General features: G+C 48.6%; 1 protein-coding gene across 5 annotated transcripts; it reads left to right on the forward strand.

The window, feature by feature from the left end:
- The first annotated feature begins 894 nt into the window (after positions 1-894).
- LOC104869262 (cytochrome P450 2D6-like) lies at positions 895-13,136 on the forward strand. Of its 5 annotated transcripts, none has more exons than XM_010634407.3 (10): positions 895-991; positions 8,911-9,152; positions 9,880-10,051; positions 10,328-10,480; positions 10,588-10,748; positions 11,160-11,336; positions 11,520-11,661; positions 11,879-12,066; positions 12,422-12,563; positions 12,656-13,136. In XM_010634407.3, exons 2-10 carry the CDS (start codon positions 8,964-8,966, stop codon positions 12,832-12,834), a joined length of 1,503 nt encoding a protein of 500 aa, XP_010632709.1. In that variant the 5' UTR covers positions 895-991; positions 8,911-8,963; the 3' UTR covers positions 12,835-13,136. The 5 variants fall into 5 exon arrangements, with proteins under 5 accessions (XP_010632709.1, XP_010632712.1, XP_019064491.1 ...); XM_010634410.3 differs by having other exon boundaries at positions 11,526-11,661; XM_019208946.2 differs by having other exon boundaries at positions 10,328-10,408.
- Positions 13,137-19,393: the final 6,257 nt, after the last annotated feature.

The raw sequence follows: 19,393 nt of genomic DNA on the forward strand, positions 1-19,393 counted from the left end.
GAGATTGACTCATCATGATTAGTGGTTGCAGTAGGTTTGCATGGGAAAACGCAGAGTATTTTATGGTTTGGTTCTGTAGGCAAATCCCAACAGGCATCTCCTGGGGTCTTGGAATGTGTCCCAGGTGATAAGTGACTCCGCTGTCCCTCATTTCACGGATCCTCTCATCTGCCAGGGGACAAGTGCATTGCTTCCCCCTTCAGCCACTGGAAACAACAATGACATGATCAAGGGATAAGGGTCAGAGACCCTCCTTTCAGTATTTGTGGCTGTATTCCTGGATCACAGGACAATTCCTCATTTTGTCAGGAACCCCCGTACTGATTCCCTCAGTCGTCCTACCGTTTGACGTTCCCAATGAGGAGATACAAACCCAAAGTTCAACAGTGCTGATTTTTACATCTACATTTGTTACCTCGGCCAGTGTTATTTCCTCTGTGGTTTTCAGTTACTGTCTAGTGTAATTTCATTTCAGCCTGGACAGTTTCCTCTACAACATACTCCAAGGCAGGTCCGCTGATAGTGTACTCCCTCAACTTTCGTTTACCCTGTAGATGTCTTGCTTCCCTTTTAATCGTGAATGGATACTTTGGTTACAAAGAGAAAGTTTGGTTGTCAGTCTATTTACTTTCAGTACTTAAATATTATGGCATCCTATTGTTTTTTTTAATTTCCATCATCAGTGATGAGAAATTATCTATTACTCCGAAGTTTCCTTGCATGAGATGAGTTACTTCTTTACCGCTTTAAAGTATTATCGCAGTTCTTCCTTGCCAAAGGCAGCCTGGTGGGCCGCCAGACCCATTGTAAGCCCAGTCCACTGGTAGCGTCCTGCTGGACTACAATTCCCAGAGGGATCTACGCACTGGCCCACTACAACTCCCAGCGGACTCTGGGCGCAGGATGAGATAAAAGCCCCCTGAGCGGCTCCTCCTCAGCCCACATCCTTGTAGCAGAGACCCTCGCCTCAGGTTCTGCTGGTCTCCTTCAGGTAAAGGGCGACCCGGGTGTCGTGGAGGGGTCCGTTACTCCGGGGCCGCTGGGACGGAGGCCGTAGCACTGGCCTCCTCGGGACCCGGAGCTGTCCCGCGCCTGGGGCCGGGCCAAGTTAGGCCCCGCTGCGTCCTCAGGACGCCGCACTTTGTGCCCCGCGGCTGTGGAGGGGTGAGCCGGGCGCTGTTTTCTGAGGAAGGGAGAGAGGACGCTCTCCCAGCGCTACAGGCCGCCGAGCACCCCGGGGAGCGTCCCGGTGGCCAGCAGCGCAGCGGGCCCTTTCCCGGACTCTGGCGGGTACTCCGCCTCCCGGGAACTCGGAGGAAGGGTGTGCCAGGGCTGCCCAGCAGGTGTCGCTGTCGCTTTGTTGCCCTGGGGTCCTACTAGGCCTTAGGATCAGGAGAACCACCTGGGCCATGTTTAAAGGGCAAATTCCCGCAGGCATCCCCTGAGGTTCGGATTTGGCAGCTACAGATGCGGCCAGGGGAGCTGTATTTGATAATGTCCATAGATAATTCTCAGGCTCACCTGGAAATGCGAATTTCTGTTCCACGGCAGGAAGGATGGGCAGCTTTTAGAGCAGTTTAGTATGCACTCTGGGGCCTGATGTGGGCAGGTGGTGTCTGCAAATGTGACCACCCTTTTGGTACCTTGCCTCTTGCCATGGGACCCATCTAAGACTCAGCAGAGAGGAGTGCTAGTTTTCTGCTGTCCCGTGTTCTTCACAGAAGACTTATCCTCAGTCACTGGCCACCTCAGAAGAAATGCCCCTTCTTGCTTTAGTAGGAAACATTTGAAACACTCAGAAATTTCACAGTGAACATACAGTTATTTTACAGCGAGCCATCACAGAGCCCAGCTGGGGTATACAGTTAACAGGTGGTTATCATGTTTCTGTTCACCCACCTGTTCATCTTTTTTTTTTTTTATGCTTATGCAAGTCAAAGTTCTGTATTTTCTCCCTGAAGCACTCAAGCATGTACACCACCAACTGGAGTCTCAGGATTCTTGTTTCTTACTGATTTTTAAATGAGAGAAGTCTCAGGTATTTGAAAGTCTATCTGCCTCACTGCTATGAGATGCAAAGTGTTTTGGCAGATTTCCCTAGAGTGGGCCTGTGAGATGTAGGAGTAGCTTTGCATGTATTGTTGGATTCTTAAAAACCTGGCCATGGTAATAGGCTCACCTTAAGAGCACAGGTATGGAATTTTTGAATGACGATAGGTCAGGGAACAAAATTGTGTTAAGAGGGACACAAGGGAGGATCCCAAAGGCCAGTAGCCTCAGGCGATCATGTAGGCGTGAGCTGAAGTGACTGCTCATCTGTATGCTCTGTCCAAGATTTTTACACTATAAATTTTAATCTGCTAGTTTGGAGGGTGATTTCGAAGCTTTAGGCAAATAGGGCTGCGTAGCACTGCTGTCAAGCTCATAGTGCTGAATAGGGTTGGTGGCTTTGAGTCGCTTGGTGCAGGTATGTTTTTCACAGCTTCAAAGCACAAACCCCTCACCCTATTCATTTGTCTAAAATGGAAAGGAAAAGTGGCCTTCAAAAATGCATCTCCATTGCCCAAAACACTGCTTCACATGAAGATGATATTTTGACCTATAGAGGGTAAGCAGAAATCTTCAAAGCTTGGCATGGTGGCAGATGTGTATTATCCCAGTGATTGTTCTCACTTCAGCAGTTTGAAGTGTTTTAGAAATATTGTATTCTTTTCCCAGAAATATTTTTTTTTATTTTTTCAGGCTCCCAATCTGTGTGTTCTGTGAGACCCTGGTTGGTCTGTCCTTGGGGGATCCAGCACTGTGCATTGTTACTGCAAGGAGGTTTTAAGAGGGTTCTGTAACAACTAAGTGTGCTTGTCAAATAATGTGTTAAGTACACATCAGTTCCTTCTGAATCCAGACCTGGTACCTCTCTCTGGACTTTTCCTTCAAGAAGAAAGCAAAGATAGGGCAGAAGGTACAGGTAGAGCAGTGAGCAAGTTACCATCATGGGATTTTAGGAGAATACTAACCTCTTAGGGCTTCAGGATAAATGTGATCATGGTTAAGAACAAGAACCACACCAGTCGGGGAATGAGATTTCCCTCTACTGTGGGCCTTTGCCTGCACTTTGTGGGCCGATTCTCACCTGTCTTCCAGAGAGGTAGTAACAGATACAATTATTCCTCCGATAAGGAAACGTCCAGAGCTTCTGCACGACTTGCCCAGTCTTGTCGTATCGTGCAAAGTAGCCTGCACACTCAGCTGCCCTGAAAAAGCAAGAGGCAGAGGCAGAGGAGGATGGCAGAGGATGGGTTCCTGGCCCCAGAGTGATTTGTAGTCTGTGTTTTTTTACTGTGACTCGGAATACTGTTTTCTCTATTTGAATCTTTCTCCATTAGCAAAGGCACTTTCTTGTGAAAGCTAGTGGAATGTGCTGTGGCTGTGGCTGTGTTTTGGCAGATGGGCTGTGTGTAGTGGACTTTTTGTTTAGGAGTAGCATTGGAGGTCTACTGATGTTGATGCCAAATCACATGGACTCACAAATGCTAAGTTGTTTGGATCTTGCGTTGCTTTGATTACTTATGTCCAGTGGTAAAAGTCCTTGAGATCCACCTTGTGGTAGATGGCTACAAGCTGTGCTGTGGCAAATAATAGTGTGCTCTTTGAGAGGCTGGGATGTGGGTTACCACTTTTAATTATACCTGTTATACCTAAAGCTTGGTTAATGACTCAAAGGCCAGGAAATGAAAGTGCACCTGAAGACACTTCAGTTCATGACTACTGTTGCACGGACATGCACGTAACGGGCTACAGGCATATAAAAGTGACTTAACGTACTGAACCATGCACGCATGTGCATCATAGTCTAGGTCATGCAGGCTTATGTTTGTCAACATTCCTCAGTGTGTGTGATAGGCAGTGTAACTGCTGTTAAAAAAAAAAGAGCTGTCTCACTGCTTTTGCTAAGGAAAGACAAGCAACTCTTAAGCTATAGAGCGCTGGCTCTAGGTCTCTCCTCTGATGCTGCTCTTTTACTTATGGTTGACTCTGCATGATGTTCCTTGTTGGAAAATGATCTTGGGCCAGGGATTTAGCTCCGTGGTACTGCCGCCTGCCTTGTACTCGCAAGGACCCGAGTTCGATACCTGGTACCGAAAAAGAAGAAAGAAAATTAACTCATGGCACAAAAGACTATAAACTAAACGAACCCCTCTCTGATACCTCCCAGGGAGGCTCAGATTTGATATATGTTCCAATTGCTGGCCAGATTAATTAGAAGGTAAAGGCATAATGCAAGAAGATCAAATAATATTATAATGATATTTGAGGCCTTGTTGTAGCTGTAAACTTTCAATCTGACCTCCCATCCAGAGAACAGTAGTCTCAAACACACTTACTTGGGATTGCAGCTTTGTCTTACAGGATGTTGCATTTTCGAGGCCCCATCAGCAGTCTTGGTTCAATTATCTAGGAAATGAGTTGTTTGATCAGAATGAGCCAAAACAACAGAGGAAACAGCTACACTGTAATCAATACCAAAGAGACTATGCCAGCAGTGATTAGTCCCAGCATTCTCTTTGCTCTATGTATGAGATGATCAAGCAGGATTTGTAACAGATGACCACTAGGCATATATCACCATGGTTCCGTTAAATTAACAGGAACCTATATTCCTGGCATACACCCTAGGATCATTAGTCTTATTTTGTACAGATCTGAAAGGAATACAATGACTCAAGGTGCATTTTTGACAGTTAAAAGAATTAGTATCCCATTGTATACTCCACTACATGAAAACATATGGTTTATAGATACATGTGGAAGCTTGAACAGGTCCTTAGAACTTTCTTAATGATATAGTACTGCTGAGGTTGATTTTATATCATTACCAGTCCATAAGCTTCGTTCAATATAGGGAAGAATCAATTTCCGTAATATTCTTTGGGCAGGCCTCACTTTTCCATAATGTAAAAACTGGGAAGAAGGTATATTAAAACCTTCTTTTCTCCAATTTATTTCCTTAGTAGGGACAGATTCTTTCAGTCACATTATCAAGGTCAGTCCAATTTCATTTACCCTAGTCTGTATTATTGTCCTTTCTTCATGTAAAATTTCCCCATAATACCCAGTGCATAAATTCACGTGGTCCCAATTTTCCACATCTTCCTGATCGGACCCTACATATATTCTGTGGCAGAGGTGCATCTTTATGAAATCCATTCTATGTAATATGAGCTTGATAGATTGGATATTTGGGTTGTAAGAAGTCTGTTTGTTCTCCAGATAGAAATGGACCTAAGTTGACATCACAAAGTTTTCAGAAGTATTGGCCAACCAGGTCTGAGGTGAGGCAGCATAACAATAATTAGACTGTATAGAAACATCTTCCACACACACAGGAGGATAAGTAAAATGAAAAGTATAGTTAACAGTTGCTTTATCTTTCATGTCTATTGGGATGACTGGGCCTGGTATCAAATCTACCCATAAATGGGATGTGTCAGTTTAATGATGAATTTCAGGTGACAGATCCATCCAAATAACTGGCCTGTGCAAGGGAGGGTAGGGATGTAACCCAGTATTCTATCCCTGACACTGGGGGTATTCATACTAAGCATGCGAACATAACCGTCATAGCACTGAACATAGAGTCAGGAGTCTGTCATAAAGAAAAACATAATAAGGAGTATAGATACAAATACCAATTTGAACATGTAAATTTAAATATAGGATCTTTCTATCTTGTGCTGAGGACACATCTCTACCATTCTATACTTTACCTTGGAGGAAAGCCAATCCAAGCTTTCTGGATGGTAGCCACAACATGTCTCCAGAACAGATGTTCAACCACAAGCATAACCTGTTCCCCACGTCGTTGAATGTATTGAGCCATATTACCTTTCAATTAGTACATCCCTTTACAACGCTTGTGTCTAGGGTGTTTCTGTAATTTTGTCCTTTTGCTAATGGAGTTCCTATGGGGCATATTTACTTTCCACAAGTGGATTTTTAAAAACTTTTTTAAAAATGAAAGTAACAAGGTCTAATTAAGCTTGTGGAAGTAACTGTACTCCCTCTTTCTGTTTTAGAAGTTGCACTTTATGGCCAGGGATTTCGCTCAATGGTGCCATTGCCTCCCTCGAAGCTCAAGGTCCCAAGTTCGATCCCCAGTACCAAAAAAAAAAAAAAAAAAGGTTCTGCTGGGTTAAAACTCTAATGTTTTAGTCTTTGAAATGATATATTTGGTATAAAAGGGCTGTATATATTTGTATAGAACCACCAGCAACCAGATTGATTTTAGTCTTGTAAGTTACTGGGTCTGCCTGTGTCCACTGGTTCCTCTGGAACACTTGTGCTTTAGCCTGGGCTGTCTGAGTGGTACCTCCCCTCTACCCCCTGCAAGGCCTGCTGCCCATGTGGGTCCCACTACTAGGAATCCAGGGAGCCTCACTATTTTCCAGGTTAGAATTAGTGCAAGTTCCCGAAATGTTAGACTTCTTACCTTGGCTTTCAACTGTACATTTTTGGTGAAAATGTCCCATTTTACCATAACGAAAAAATTTAACATTTTTAGCATTATTATTTTTACCTTGTTTTATAAGAGCCACCATTGCTCGTGCTAACACAGACCGCCATGAGTTTCTGAACTGATATCCTGACCAGACTTAATGTAACTGTTTGAGTTTTTAGATGCTCCCGAGGTGGCCAGAGCCTGTTTACAGTGTCGGTTAGTGTCGTCGTAAGCAAGTTGGAGAATAAGTACGTTGGCTGCTAGAGCGTGAGAAATTTGTCCATGCATGACTTCTTGAATTTGGGCCTCAAACTATGTGTAAGGTTCTCTTGGTCCTTTTAAGAATTTAAGAAAAATAGGACAGGAGCCCCAATCTTGTGCACAGTCAGTCTAGCTGTTTTCATCTTGGCTCCTATTTGTTCAAAAGTCTCAACAGTATATTGCTGCTGTTTGGCTACATTTGCAAATTACCCCATTCCCAGTAACATTTTCACAGTCCTGTCAGCCCTATCACCCCCTCTGTTTCTATTAACCTGGTGCATAGCTTGCTCTTGTTGAATATTAAAATGTAAGTATTGACTAGGAGACAAAGACAGGAGGGGGTAAGATGTCTCACATCGTTAGAGTTAAGTGGTAAGTCTACACAACAGAACCTCAGACCCCCAAAGTAAATGGCCCCTGGACTCTATTATTCCTAGCACTCTTGTTTTAGTTCCTTTAACAACTTCAAGTAAGAAGCTTGATGTTCTGCCATCAGCTGATTTTGATCAGCTGGGTTTTAGTGGCAAATGGGAAAGACTGAAAGGCCCCCAGGACTTGGAGGCAGAAAGCAGACTTTCATGAGCAGTCCTGGTCGGGATAGTTCCTCAAAGAACCAGGCAAATTGTCTTTTGTCCTTCTACAGTTTATATAGGGTTTGTAAGTAGGAATTAAGTACAGAAGCAGAGTAAGTGGTTGCTTACATATGATGTCATTATTATTGATTGGTCTATAACAAGTTCAAACTTAGGTTAGAAAACAGTTCATGGTACAGTCAGCTAGATAAGAGTGACAGATGTTTGGAACATGTATCAATTCAGAGTAGAGTCAACTAGGTAAGGGTGACTTATGTACTTGGACTGGGTATCAGTTCAGGAAAGTGCTGGCCAAGAAGGAATTTGTTGGGGCTAAAAAAGTAAAGCTGCTCCTGGCCAACATTATCCTGGACTGGTGTCTCACCTGTCTGTCACCCATTTTATTTTTCCATCTCACAGTCAGGTCTGTGGAAAGCAGCATGGTCCAAGAATTCCTCCCTCCCTGGCTGCTTCTCAAACTGATGCCTGTTAACTACAGATGCAAGGTGTGGGCATTTCTGACCTACATGGCCTGAATGCACCACTCTGGAATTCCTCCATCAGTCGTCACTACCATTAGCTGTTCCCTAGTTGTGGGGGGGGTGCTTGGAGTTTCTATCTTTTCATGTATTGGTCTTTCTTCATGTTGTAACTTTTGGCTCCCTTTTTAATCTGATTTTTCTTCTCTATCATCCTCCCCGTTTCATGTTTATGCTCTAGATAGCATGATGTTTAAGAGTCTTGAAATAGATCTTACAAATCTGCAAGAGGAGACTATTTCTGGTGACACTGTGTCATCCTCGCCATGAGTGTTGCTTTTGTTTTGGACCTGGAATTAGTACTAGAGCCTGAGAAGTATGACCAACAGTACCTGGCACCTCTGTGCCAAGTTTTGGGAGTCACAGGCCTCATTAGTATAGATTTTATTTGTGGCTGTCCATTCTGAACACAAGCTCCTGGCACAAACAGGATGCTGCCTGCATTACGGACACCATCCTCCCCTCAACCCTGCTGTGATTCTCTGAAGGTCTCAGGTATGAAGGTGCTGGCAAATAAACAAGGCCAATCAGCCTGGGCTGCATCTGAGAATTCCCCAGGGCTTAAGTGGGTCTTGTCCTGTAGGTCAGTTGAGTAACCTCAGACCTGATCCTCACACTGCTGCCGCCTTCCCTCTGTTGGCCACCAGAGACTCTGTGAAACCTCCATGACAGGCCCCTCCAGCTAGGACTGCTGCTTTGGCGTGTCAGCTCTCAGGACTGTGTCTCCTCAAGAACATGGCCCTTGGGATAGGGATAAACACATTGTCTTCTCACCATGGCCCACAGCTGGCCCAGTGCAACAAATGTGTTCATCTGCTGTGCACCTCTCTTGCCACGTCTCTGGCTCCCGCTCCTGGGTATCACATGTAGAGGACAAAAGAGCACACAGACTTCTGTAGCCATTTGTGTCTTTCCATTAGCCCCTCCCTGTACCCACTGACTGCACAGTCACAGGGCAAAGAGCAACCTAAGCTACTTTATAAAAGGACGGCTGACTTGCACAAACACACTGGGTGTTCCAGATTGTACATCCTGGTCCTAGGTGCCTGTAGTGATCACGACTTCCTGTGTGTCCAGAGGAATCTAGTGGTCTCCATGGGGCTGCTGAGCGGGGATGCACTGTGGCCTGTGGCCGTGGCCCTGGCCATCTTTCTGCTCCTGGTGGACCTGATGCACCGGCGCCAACGCTGGGCTGTTCGCTACCCGCCAGGCCCCATGCCAGTGCCCGGGCTGGGAAACTTGCTGCAGTTGGACTTCCAGGACCTGCCGTACTCCATCTATAAGGTGAGAGAGATGGTGGTGGAGGGTCACGGAGGTGAGGGTAATGCCGCAGCAGCAGACAGTGGTGGGTGAAGCTACAGGCTCGATAGGGACCTGAGCCAGTAAGAAGCAGGTGGAGAGGCCCAGGTGAGGACAGTGCAGGGCCTGGGACTTTGCAGGGAAAAAGTGTGGGAGGACAAAGGCCGGGAGATGGGTGGCACTTGGGAGTGTGTTCTGGATCCAGTTGGGTAGGGCAGAAGTGATGTAGGCCCCAAGTCCCTTCTGACGACATCGGGGAGAAAGGTCCTGGGGGCGGGGGAGCAGGGTCACGATCTCAGCATCAGTGGGGAAATCCAGGCTAAGAGAGGGGCAGGGATGCCCTTCACATCATCTGTTGCTACGGGGAGTTGGCTTACTGCTCACATCTGTGAGTCTGAGCTTCCTCTTGTGCACAACAGGGTGCTAGTGGATCCTGACAGTTCCACACTCATCAAGATCGTGGCTGGGAGACCAGATCCCTAGTGAGCCCCAGACAGAAGCAGTGGCCTCTCCAGCTTCAAGACAATCTCAGCCTTCCCTAGTGAGCAAGGGAGCCTGGGCTCGAATCCCTGGCCCGCAAAGAAGGAAAGAAGGGAGTCAGATCTCCATAGTGCTACACTCAGTCGGGGTGTCCCAAGGCTTTCACGCTGAGTTGAGGCCTTCAGCTTGGCGGGGACCGTGAGGTGACAAGTGTTGTGACCTCTGACTGCAGTTGCGGAACCGCTTCGGGGACGTGTTCAGCCTGCAGCTGGCCTGGAACCCAGTGGTCGTTATAAATGGGCCAGCAGCTGTGCGGGAGGCCCTGGTGAAGCACAGCGAGGACACCGCAGACCGGCCTCCGATGCCCATCTACGAACACTTAGGCTTTAGACCACACACCCAAGGCAAAGGATGGGTGGCAGACAGGCCGTAGTTGGGGGTGGTGGCAGTGACCCATCGAAGGACTGGGTCTAATGGGGCAGTGATGTGGGTGAGGGACACAAGCAAAACTCCTGAATTGTGGGTGGGGACTAGAAAATGACCCCCTGAGAAGCTGTGTGTGGGCAAAGATGTGGGTGCGCTGGGGTACAGCCTATACTCAGGTGTGTAAGAGCTGTGGCAGCACAGAGGTCGTGGCGGGGTGCACTTGGTCACACTCGCATGATCACCTCATCTCGCAGGGATCGCCCTGGCCCACTACGGACCCGCCTGGCGTGAGCAGCGCCGCTTCTCCGTATCCACTCTGCGCAACTTCGGGCTGGGTAAGAAGTCGCTGGAGCAGTGGGTGACCGAGGAGGCCGCCTGCCTCTGTGCCAGCTTTGCCAAACAGGACGGTGGGTATGGGCAGGGCGGTAGGTGATGGGCTGAGGGGTACCAGCAAGGGACAAGGTAGACAAAGGCCAGGGCGAAGGGCGACACTGAACTGCATTCCTTCTTCCAGGACGCCCTTTTAGCCCCAGCATCCTCCTGAACAAAGCTGTGTGCAATGTGATCTCCTCCCTCGTCTATGGGCGCCGCTTTGAGTATGATGACCCGTTCTTGATCAGGACAGTGGACCTGCTGGAGATGCTTCTGAAAGAGGAATCCAGCTTAATGACTCAGGTGCAGGGCTCACGGGAGTCTGGATGATTCCTCTTTTGTGCAGCTAGGCCTCTCAGGAAGATAGGGGAGATAGGACCAAGGGCATTCTGGAGAGGCACTGCAGCGGGAAAGGCCCGGAGGCGGCAACTGTCACACAACAGTGGGAGAGGTGGACCGGGTTCTGGGCTGTAGATGGGGCAGAGTCTGCAGCTCCTGTCTGCATAGGGAGCCACCGACACTCGTGAGGTTTCCAGGGTAGCACATTGCTTCTGGTAACCCCGTACAGAGCATGGAGGAGGCACTAGAGAGGAAGCAGGTCACCCTCAGGCACAGGCCAGCCAGGGTCCAGTGAAGGTTGGGACCTGAGCCTGATCCATGTGAGAGCTGTGTGTAGGAAAGACCACCGCCTTGCCTTCTCTGTGCCCATCACAGGTACTGAACATGTTCCCCTGGCTGCTGCACATCCCAGGGTTAGTTGAAAAGGTTTGCTCTGGGCACATTGCATTGAACGCCCTCCTGGATACACTGGTAACCGAGCACAAGACAACCTGGGACCCGGCACAGCCCCCCCGAGACCTGACCGATTCCTTCCTGGCTCAGATAGAGAAGGTGAGGGGCGACTGCCAGAAATGAAACATGGGGCTGCGGTGTTGGGGACGTGTGAGGGGTCAGGTCATGGAAGTGGAACCCGGGCATCTCCCAGTAGAGAGGTCCAGGGTGACAGTGCAGATTAGGAGGCTGTTTGGGGCTCCGTCCTTCGATACCCTGACCTAACCTCTCTGCCTGGCCCAGGCCAAGGGGAACCCTGCGAGCAGCTTCAATGAAGCAAACCTGTGCTCTGTGACATCTGACCTGTTTGCTGCGGGGACAGTGACCACGTCCCGCACACTGTCCTGGGCCCTGCTCCTCATGATCCTACACCCGGATGTGCAGCGTGAGCCTGGCTGGGAACTGTGTGGGAGGTTGAGGGAGGAAAGGTAGAGGGAGGGTCCCTAGCCGGTTATGACACCTGGGGTTCCAAGCACTGACATGACCCAAACTCCTGACAGAGTGACATGGTGGCAGCCCTAAACTTGGGTAGGGGGTAGAGGGAGAAGGTCAGGGCACAGCTCCCCGGCACTGACCTGCCGTGGGGATGAATGTCTGTCCAGGCCGTGTCCACCAGGAGATCGATGAAGTGATAGGGCAGGGGCGGCGCCCAGAGATGGGGGACCAGGCCCGCATGTCCTTCACCAACGCCGTGATTCACGAGGTGCAGCGCTTTCGGCACATCGGCCCATTGGGTACACCCCACATGACGATCCGAGACACTGAGGTTCAGGGCTTCCTCATCCCCAAGGTAGGCCTGGGCCCTCCTTCCCCAGCATGGCCAAACCAGGTGTGGCTAAGCAGCACGCTGGCCACTGCTCATGGATCCCATAGGGCTGCCAGGTCCAGACTGGTTGTGTACAGTGCTACCCTGTCCCCACAGAACCCCCAGGGTGCAGTGATAAGCTACAAGAAGCCAGAGCCTATTGGAAGATGCCCTGTAGACAGGAGCAGGTGGCAGTGAGACACCCATAGGAGTTTCGTGATGTAACCTTTCCAGTGTAACAGAGGGTGCTGAGGGCTTGTGGAAGGGGTCCCGTGGTGATTACCGGAGGGCCCTGGGGTTCCCGACCTGGTCCACTTTCATGCTGGACACCTTTCAACAGGGTACCACACTCATCACCAACCTGGCTTCTGTGCTGAATGATGAGACCACCTGGGAGAAGCCCTACCACTTCTATCCTGGACACTTCCTGGACGCCCAGGGCAACTTCATCAAGCATGAAGCCTTCATGCCATTCTCAGCAGGTGTTTGTGGGGTCCTCGCCTTCCTGCTCCCATTTCAGTGTAACTTGGAAAGGAGAAGCCCAGGCCCAGGCTAACCGAGTTCCGTTTCACAGGCCATCGTGCATGCCTCGGGGAGCCCTTGGCCCGCATGGAGCTCTTCCTCTTCTTCACCAGCCTGCTGCAGCACTTCAGCTTCTCAGTGCCCGAGGGACAGGCGCAGCCCAGCGACTGTGGGGTCTTTGGAATTCTCTTGATCCCGTGCCCCTACCAACTCTCTGCTGTGTCCCGCTAAAGGGACATCCCACACAACCAGGCAGGACCTGGCAGCACTGGGGAATCCAGGCTCGGATGGCCTGGGTGCTGCTTGGCCTCATTGGATGGTGGTCATGCTCTAGAAGAAGGGCCCCAGACCTACCTTGAGGATGAGGAAGCCTTGTACTGGAGTGTCACAGGAAGTCGTCGGGTGTACACTGATAAGGGGCATCCATCACCAGCATCCACCTGAAATCTCTTCACCTGCACCAAGCACCCAACCCAGCCCCAGCTGGGGACCTGCATGCACAATAAACCAGGCTTGTGGCCATTGCTTGATAATTAGTCCCTGTCTATTTTAAATCCTCAGCCCCCTGTCTGAAGGGAGCCCTGACCCTCTGCCTCATCCATCCCACAGGACTACAGATGTCTACAAGGTAAATGGTTATAATGATGGTCAGCAGGTGACAGCTTTCCCCACATCACCCACAAAGAACCAGCACTGGCACTGGGTTGGTGGCAAACCCCAGGCAGCAGCAGGGGCTCCGTGGGTCTCAGGTGGGGCCGCGTGGGAATGGGTTCTTCTGGGCATCAGTAGAGGGCCTGGGAGGAGGAGGACAGATGGTACTGTGATCCCCAACCCACCCAGGCTCAGTGAGTTGCTAGAAGGTCTCGCAGGACTAGAAAAGTTGTCACACTCAGCGTTGTGGCTTACTACACAACAGCCAGCTGCAGTACAGGCATGTGGGGGAGATTCCCGAAAGACAGACACAGCATTCAGTGGTCCTGTCTAAGGTGAGTCCAGATGATGGTCAGTTGTCCCATCAACCAGATGCTCAGCTTCAACTGAGAATCCCAGGATTCATGGAGTTCAGTTCTGTGGGCATACAGGGCCCACACAGTTGACATCAGTGACTCAGCGTTCATGGCCCCAGGTCAGACTGAGGCAGCCCGGGGAACACCTAGATCACATCACTGGCATAAACTATGTGATATTGCTTAGGATTACAGGCTTGACCCCTAAATACACTTGTCATGAAGGACATTCAAAGCCTTAGGGAAAATCTCCCAGCAAACTATCAGAAGTTGGGCCTTTTTTTGCACATCAGATTGAAAGTTCTCTGGCCAGCTGTGGTGACTACTATACCACTTCCCTTGGTTCTGTAGAAAAATGATCACATTTTCATGAGCATCTGTTCCTTTGCTTTACTCCTCTTGCTCTTTTTTTTTTTTTGGTGGTCTGTGTTGAATGTAAGGAACAAGTCTGCAACTAAGCTATACCCACAGGCTCTCCATAACCACACTTACTTTGTAGTGGTACAAAGTTCATTAGGAAGAGGCATCCATCACCAGCATCCACTCCCAGATTTCTTTTCATCTGATCAACTGAAGCTTTAATCGAGTGGCCTCCAACCTTTTCGACAACAGGGACCGACTGGCTTTGTAGAGGACAACTTTTCCATGGACAAGGAGTATGGGGGTGGTTTCAGGGTGATTCAAGTCCATTACATTTCTTGGACACTTTCTTTGTATTCTTACTACATTATAATACACAATGAGATAAGTATAGAACTCACCATGTGTAGAATCACTGGGAGCTCTGAGTTTGTTTTCCTCCCACTAGATGGTCTAATCTGGGTTGATGGGAGACAGGCCTGAAGCACGTTGGTCCAGTTTACTCCATAATCTCAGATTGGTTGCCATCACTTGAGAAATCCCTGCTTCCCTCAGATAGGATGTTGGAAATGGAAGCAGGCTTTTCCTTGCTCTCTGGCAGTCTCAAGATATTTGGCTTTTTATCCAGATTTGAGACTGTCTCAAATGTACTTTTAAGAAACTGTCATTTGTGATCTCAAGCACTGATACTCATCTAGCACGAGCAAGGTCAGTTCACCTTGCTTATTCACAAATGGGCCACAAAGCTGTATCTTCCTGGTTCGAGGGTCTTTTGTGATTGGGAAGAGTTGTGCAAAGTGTTTTGACAGCTGGATAGACAACCATGCACCAGCTGGGAGAAAGAAGGCCCTTGCTTAGTCTTTGTCTAATTCTTCACTAATGTTTGAATCATGTTAAAATCCCAGTTTTTTTTTTTCTTTTTTTGATACCAGGGATTTAGTTTGACCTTGTGCTTGTGAGGGAGGTGGCAACATTGCTGAGCTAAATCCCTGGCCCAAAATCCCAGTATTTATTCATCGTCCTCCTAATTCCAATCTGGCTTTGAATGCAGCTACTTAATCTGCTGACTTCAAAACAGTTCTTGATCTCCTCTGCAGTGACAGACTGAGTTTGTTAAGCAGGTTGACTGTGTCACCCAAGTTAACAAGTTTTGTGACCTATTGTTTGTCACTGAAATGTGCTTGTAGCGTGAACTGTTTTTTTCTAAAGTGGTTCCCTGAACTCAAAAGCTCTGGCCAAGTGATCTGCCTTTAAATAACCATCTCACTTCTGTGTATAAGAGCGAATGTGGGCTGGGGATTTAGTTCAGTGGTGCTGCTGTCTGCCTGCCTTGCTAGTGCAAGGTCCCAAGTTTGATTCCTGGTACAGAGAGAGAGAGAGAGAGAGAGGGAGGGAGAAAATGTGTGCACTATGTCCATCTCAGAGCTACACAAACATAAATTAAGGACATGTGCTTTAGTGTGGTTGATAGTTGTAATCACATCCTGCTAACTTAGTGACATTTCTCAGCTCACCAGCCTTTCTCTGCACATGACACAATGCATAGCCTCTGTGTAGTAAAACCAGGAAGCTGTGCCATCTTGGCAGCCACTCCATCCATGCCTATACTGACACAAAATGACGAGTTCAGTTTTTGTGATATGTAATCACTCAAGGACTTGTAGCCCGGGTGTAGTTCATGCCTGTCATCCCAGCACTCAGGAGGCTGAGGCAGGAGGCTTTTGTCAAGTTCAAGGCCAGCCTGGGCTACAGAGTGAGTTCAAGCCCAGTTTGATCTAGGTAGTGAGATCCTCTCTCAAAAACCAAAAAACAAAACAAAAATTCTACAGCCATAGTATAGGTTGGCAACAAAAATGCATATAACGTATCCTCTTGCCCATCCCCCTGAAAGGTATGCTGTGAAACAACAAACATCGTTGCCTTTTTGTCAGCTTTGGTAGACTTGTCAACCTGAGTTTTGTACTATCAATGACGATTGTGCCTCGGTATTACTGTGCTCTTTCCAGTTCACCTATTTATGTTGTTACCTGAAAGGGGAACATGCGTCACAGTGTGAACTGCAGCTGCTCCAAAAGTTCACGGCAGATGTCCTCAGCCGCAGGCAGGATCACGTCCTCACCAGTAGTAAAGGACTTCTTAGCATTACTAATGCGTTTAGCCAGTAAGACTGATGCTCTCAGTGCAGATATGGCTTCAGTATCAGTGCAGTCATGGGCTTCATTACTTCTATCTTTGTATTTACTTTTTTTGTTCTTGTAACCAGTGTTGGAACTCAAGACCTTGTACTTGTGACGCAGATGGCAGGACCCTGACCCTTTGTGGCTGCTTCCTCTTTTTTTTTTTCCTTCGTGGATTCTTAGATAGCTAGTATCCACATATTATACAAAGCAGGCTGCAATACTTCTATGCTTTGTATTTACCTTTTTTGTTCTTGTAACCAGTGTTGGAACTCAAGACCTTGTACTTGTGACATAGATGGCAGGACCCTGACCCTTTGTGGCTGCTTCCTCTTTTTTTTTTTTCCTTCGTGGATTCTTAGATAGCTAGTATCCACATATTATACAAAGCAGGCTGCAAAATGAATCACCTGTTGCAATGAACCACTACTTTAATTGGAGCTCTTGGTATTTTCTTTTAAATGCAGCTTGCTTTTTGTGGACAGTCTTAGAGTCTTCTTGACCTTGTCTTTGGGTCTTTACCTTTTCAAAGAAGTTTACCAGTGAACTAGAGTTTTTTACTCAATAAGGGTGAGCTTATGCATTTACTAAAAATATGACTGAGCCTTGTATACAGTATGAAACAGAGGTGCAGATGGATGCAGTAAATAAAATACTAGCAGGCTATGGGTGGAATACAATATATGTTGGATTTTCACATAAAGCTCACCACCAAATGCAGTTGTATATTGAAGTTCAGCAAGTGACTTGCGCTCGCTGAGAGGGTTTTGATGAATCTGTAAGCAGTTGATTTATTGTGGTCTGTGTGCAGTCAAGCCTCTCTGCTAATGTTTATCTGTATTTGTATCCAGTACTCGATGCTATCATCGTGACTTCACCTTCACTTCCGACCGTCAGGTAACCTGTTCTCATCAGGAGCACAACCCAGTGGATCCCTTGCATGTATTATTCACGGGAGGGTTTGCACTCCTATGAGCCTCTAATGCCACAGCCGATAGGATGTGGCGCTCCTGAGGTGCACATCCCAGTACTCCAGCTGTCTGCCTCCTACCCACCCACCATCACACACCCTGCAGGACAGTTCTGTGGTGCCTCAGTCCCCCAGACAGGCTGTCTTCCCTGCAGTGACCCTCAGTTGGCCAGCAAAGTCCTCCGTGCAGCCTCCACAGAAGTCTTTCTCCAGCCTGAGGCTCTGTTCGAATGGCCTCAAAGCTCTTCTGCCTTGGTACACCAGCTCTCCCACCTCTCCGCACCCCTCTAGATCATGCTTCTGGAGCAGGGATGTACATGTCAACTTCCCATGGTGGCCCCAGGCAAGGCCACTGCGACACAACCAGTGTGTTCATCTGGGCAGCTCTACTGCAGGTCTCTGTTCCCCTCCCCTGGGTATCACATGCATAAGGGAAGAGGCTTCTGCAGTGGCCCCTTCCTTTGCTTTGTCCCCCACCCAGTGGTTGCAGAGTCAACTGAGAGGCTGGCTCCCACCAGAGGACAAAGGGAAGTTTCAGCTTTTTAATCAGAAGAAAGATCTCTGATGGAAATTAGCAAGGAGACATACCGAAGTTTCCTTGTATGTGATGAGTCGCTTCTCTGTACTACTTGAAACTTCTCACTGCACTCGCCCTGCTTGGACTGCGTCCTGAGAGCAATATCGCCCCAGATCAGTCAGAACCGGAAGATCTTTGGGAAGATGGGTGGACTACAAGTCCCAGAAGTCTCGGCGCACACGCGGACTACAGTTCCCAGGGGCCTCCACGTGAGTAGAAGTAAAATCCCGTGAGGGCCCTGGGTCTTCTGCCAAGTCCTCCCAGCACGCACGGGTTGAGGACCTCTCTGCTCGCAGCCTTCTCACCTGGCATCCTCCTCGGAGCGCCCTCAGCACCGGTCTCTGCCCGCCTCCCGGGGCCGCCAGTCTCCCGAGGTAAAGGGTGACCTGAGCAGCTGTTTCCTCGAGTAAAGGGCAAGGAGGAGGCTCGCCGAGCTCAGGGGACCCTGGAGGTCCCGGAGCTGTGGGGCTGGACCTGCCTTCCCGCCCAGGCGAATCCGGTGGGGTGAGAGTGAGTGTAGGGGAGGCTGGAATGAGACGGTGTCACTTTGTCCCCTGAGAGCCTAGGACACCAGAGCCATCGGGCACGGCTTAAAGGGCAGGTGTCTTGGGCGGAACCCAGAGGTTCAGATTCCAAAGCTATGAGGTGAGAGTCGGGAAGCCGCATTTAATAAGATCCACAGATAATTCTCGGGTTCACCCGAAACTAAGCGCCTCCGTCCTGCAGTGAGGAGGGTGGAGGCCTGGGGCAGGGACGTCAGCCCCGTTCATACCAGGGTTCTGGACTTGCTGGGCGCAAGCCGTGACTGGCAGATGAGACCACTCTTCTTGGTATCTTCCTTCTTACCCTCGGGTCCACCCACGACTTTGGTGCTGAAAGGAGTGCTTGCCTCTGGCCATCTCTGAGGACGACCACCCCCAGCCCGACCCCCCACCCCATTTCATTAGGTTAAATTGAAACACAAATTTTACAGTGAACCCAGAAGGAATTTTACAGTGAATGCCCACAGTCCACCAGCTGGAATATACAGTTATCAGTCTGTTGTACTTTATCACAGTTCTCTCCACCCACCCATCCATCCTATTTCTTTTGTTGTGAATGTAAAACTCTTTGGGGGACATCAGAATTTCCCTGTAAACTACTCAAGCATGTGTGCCATCAACTAGAGACTTAGAATTCTTCTGCTTATTGATTTTAAAATAACAGGAACTGGTATTTGGAAGTGATTTCAGCTCTAGCTGTAAGATCTTAGGTTTTTTTGCAGAGTGAGAAGAGCTTTATATATGTTATTAGTAGGATATTAAAACAGCCACCCCTGGCTCTAGTTTCACCATAAGCACAGAGATATAGATTGTATGATAATACTTCAGGGAGAAGTTGTTTGGAGCAAGAAGGAATGGAGTGGTCCCACAAGCCAGTAGCCTCAGCAGATCAAACTGGCAGTGACTGAAGTGAGTCTTCTTGCGTGCTCGGTGTCCTATCTTTATACTATAAACCCACCCAGTTTGAACCTGTTCATTGTGTGTGATGTCTATGATGTAGCAGCGGGGTGCACCTAGGGACAGCCTAGTCTGGCTTAGTCTCTGAGCCTGTGGGCCTCCCTCGTCTGGTCACCCTCTCTACTGCTGTGTAAGTCATCAGAGAGCATGCTGCCACTAATGGTGGGGTCCTGGCACCAGTACTGTCTGGACTTAAAGTG

This window comes from Fukomys damarensis, unplaced genomic scaffold (assembly GCF_012274545.1).
Source record: "Fukomys damarensis isolate Sample0158 unplaced genomic scaffold, DMR_v1.0_HiC HiC_scaffold_19, whole genome shotgun sequence".
Classification (NCBI taxonomy): domain Eukaryota; kingdom Metazoa; phylum Chordata; class Mammalia; order Rodentia; family Bathyergidae; genus Fukomys; species Fukomys damarensis.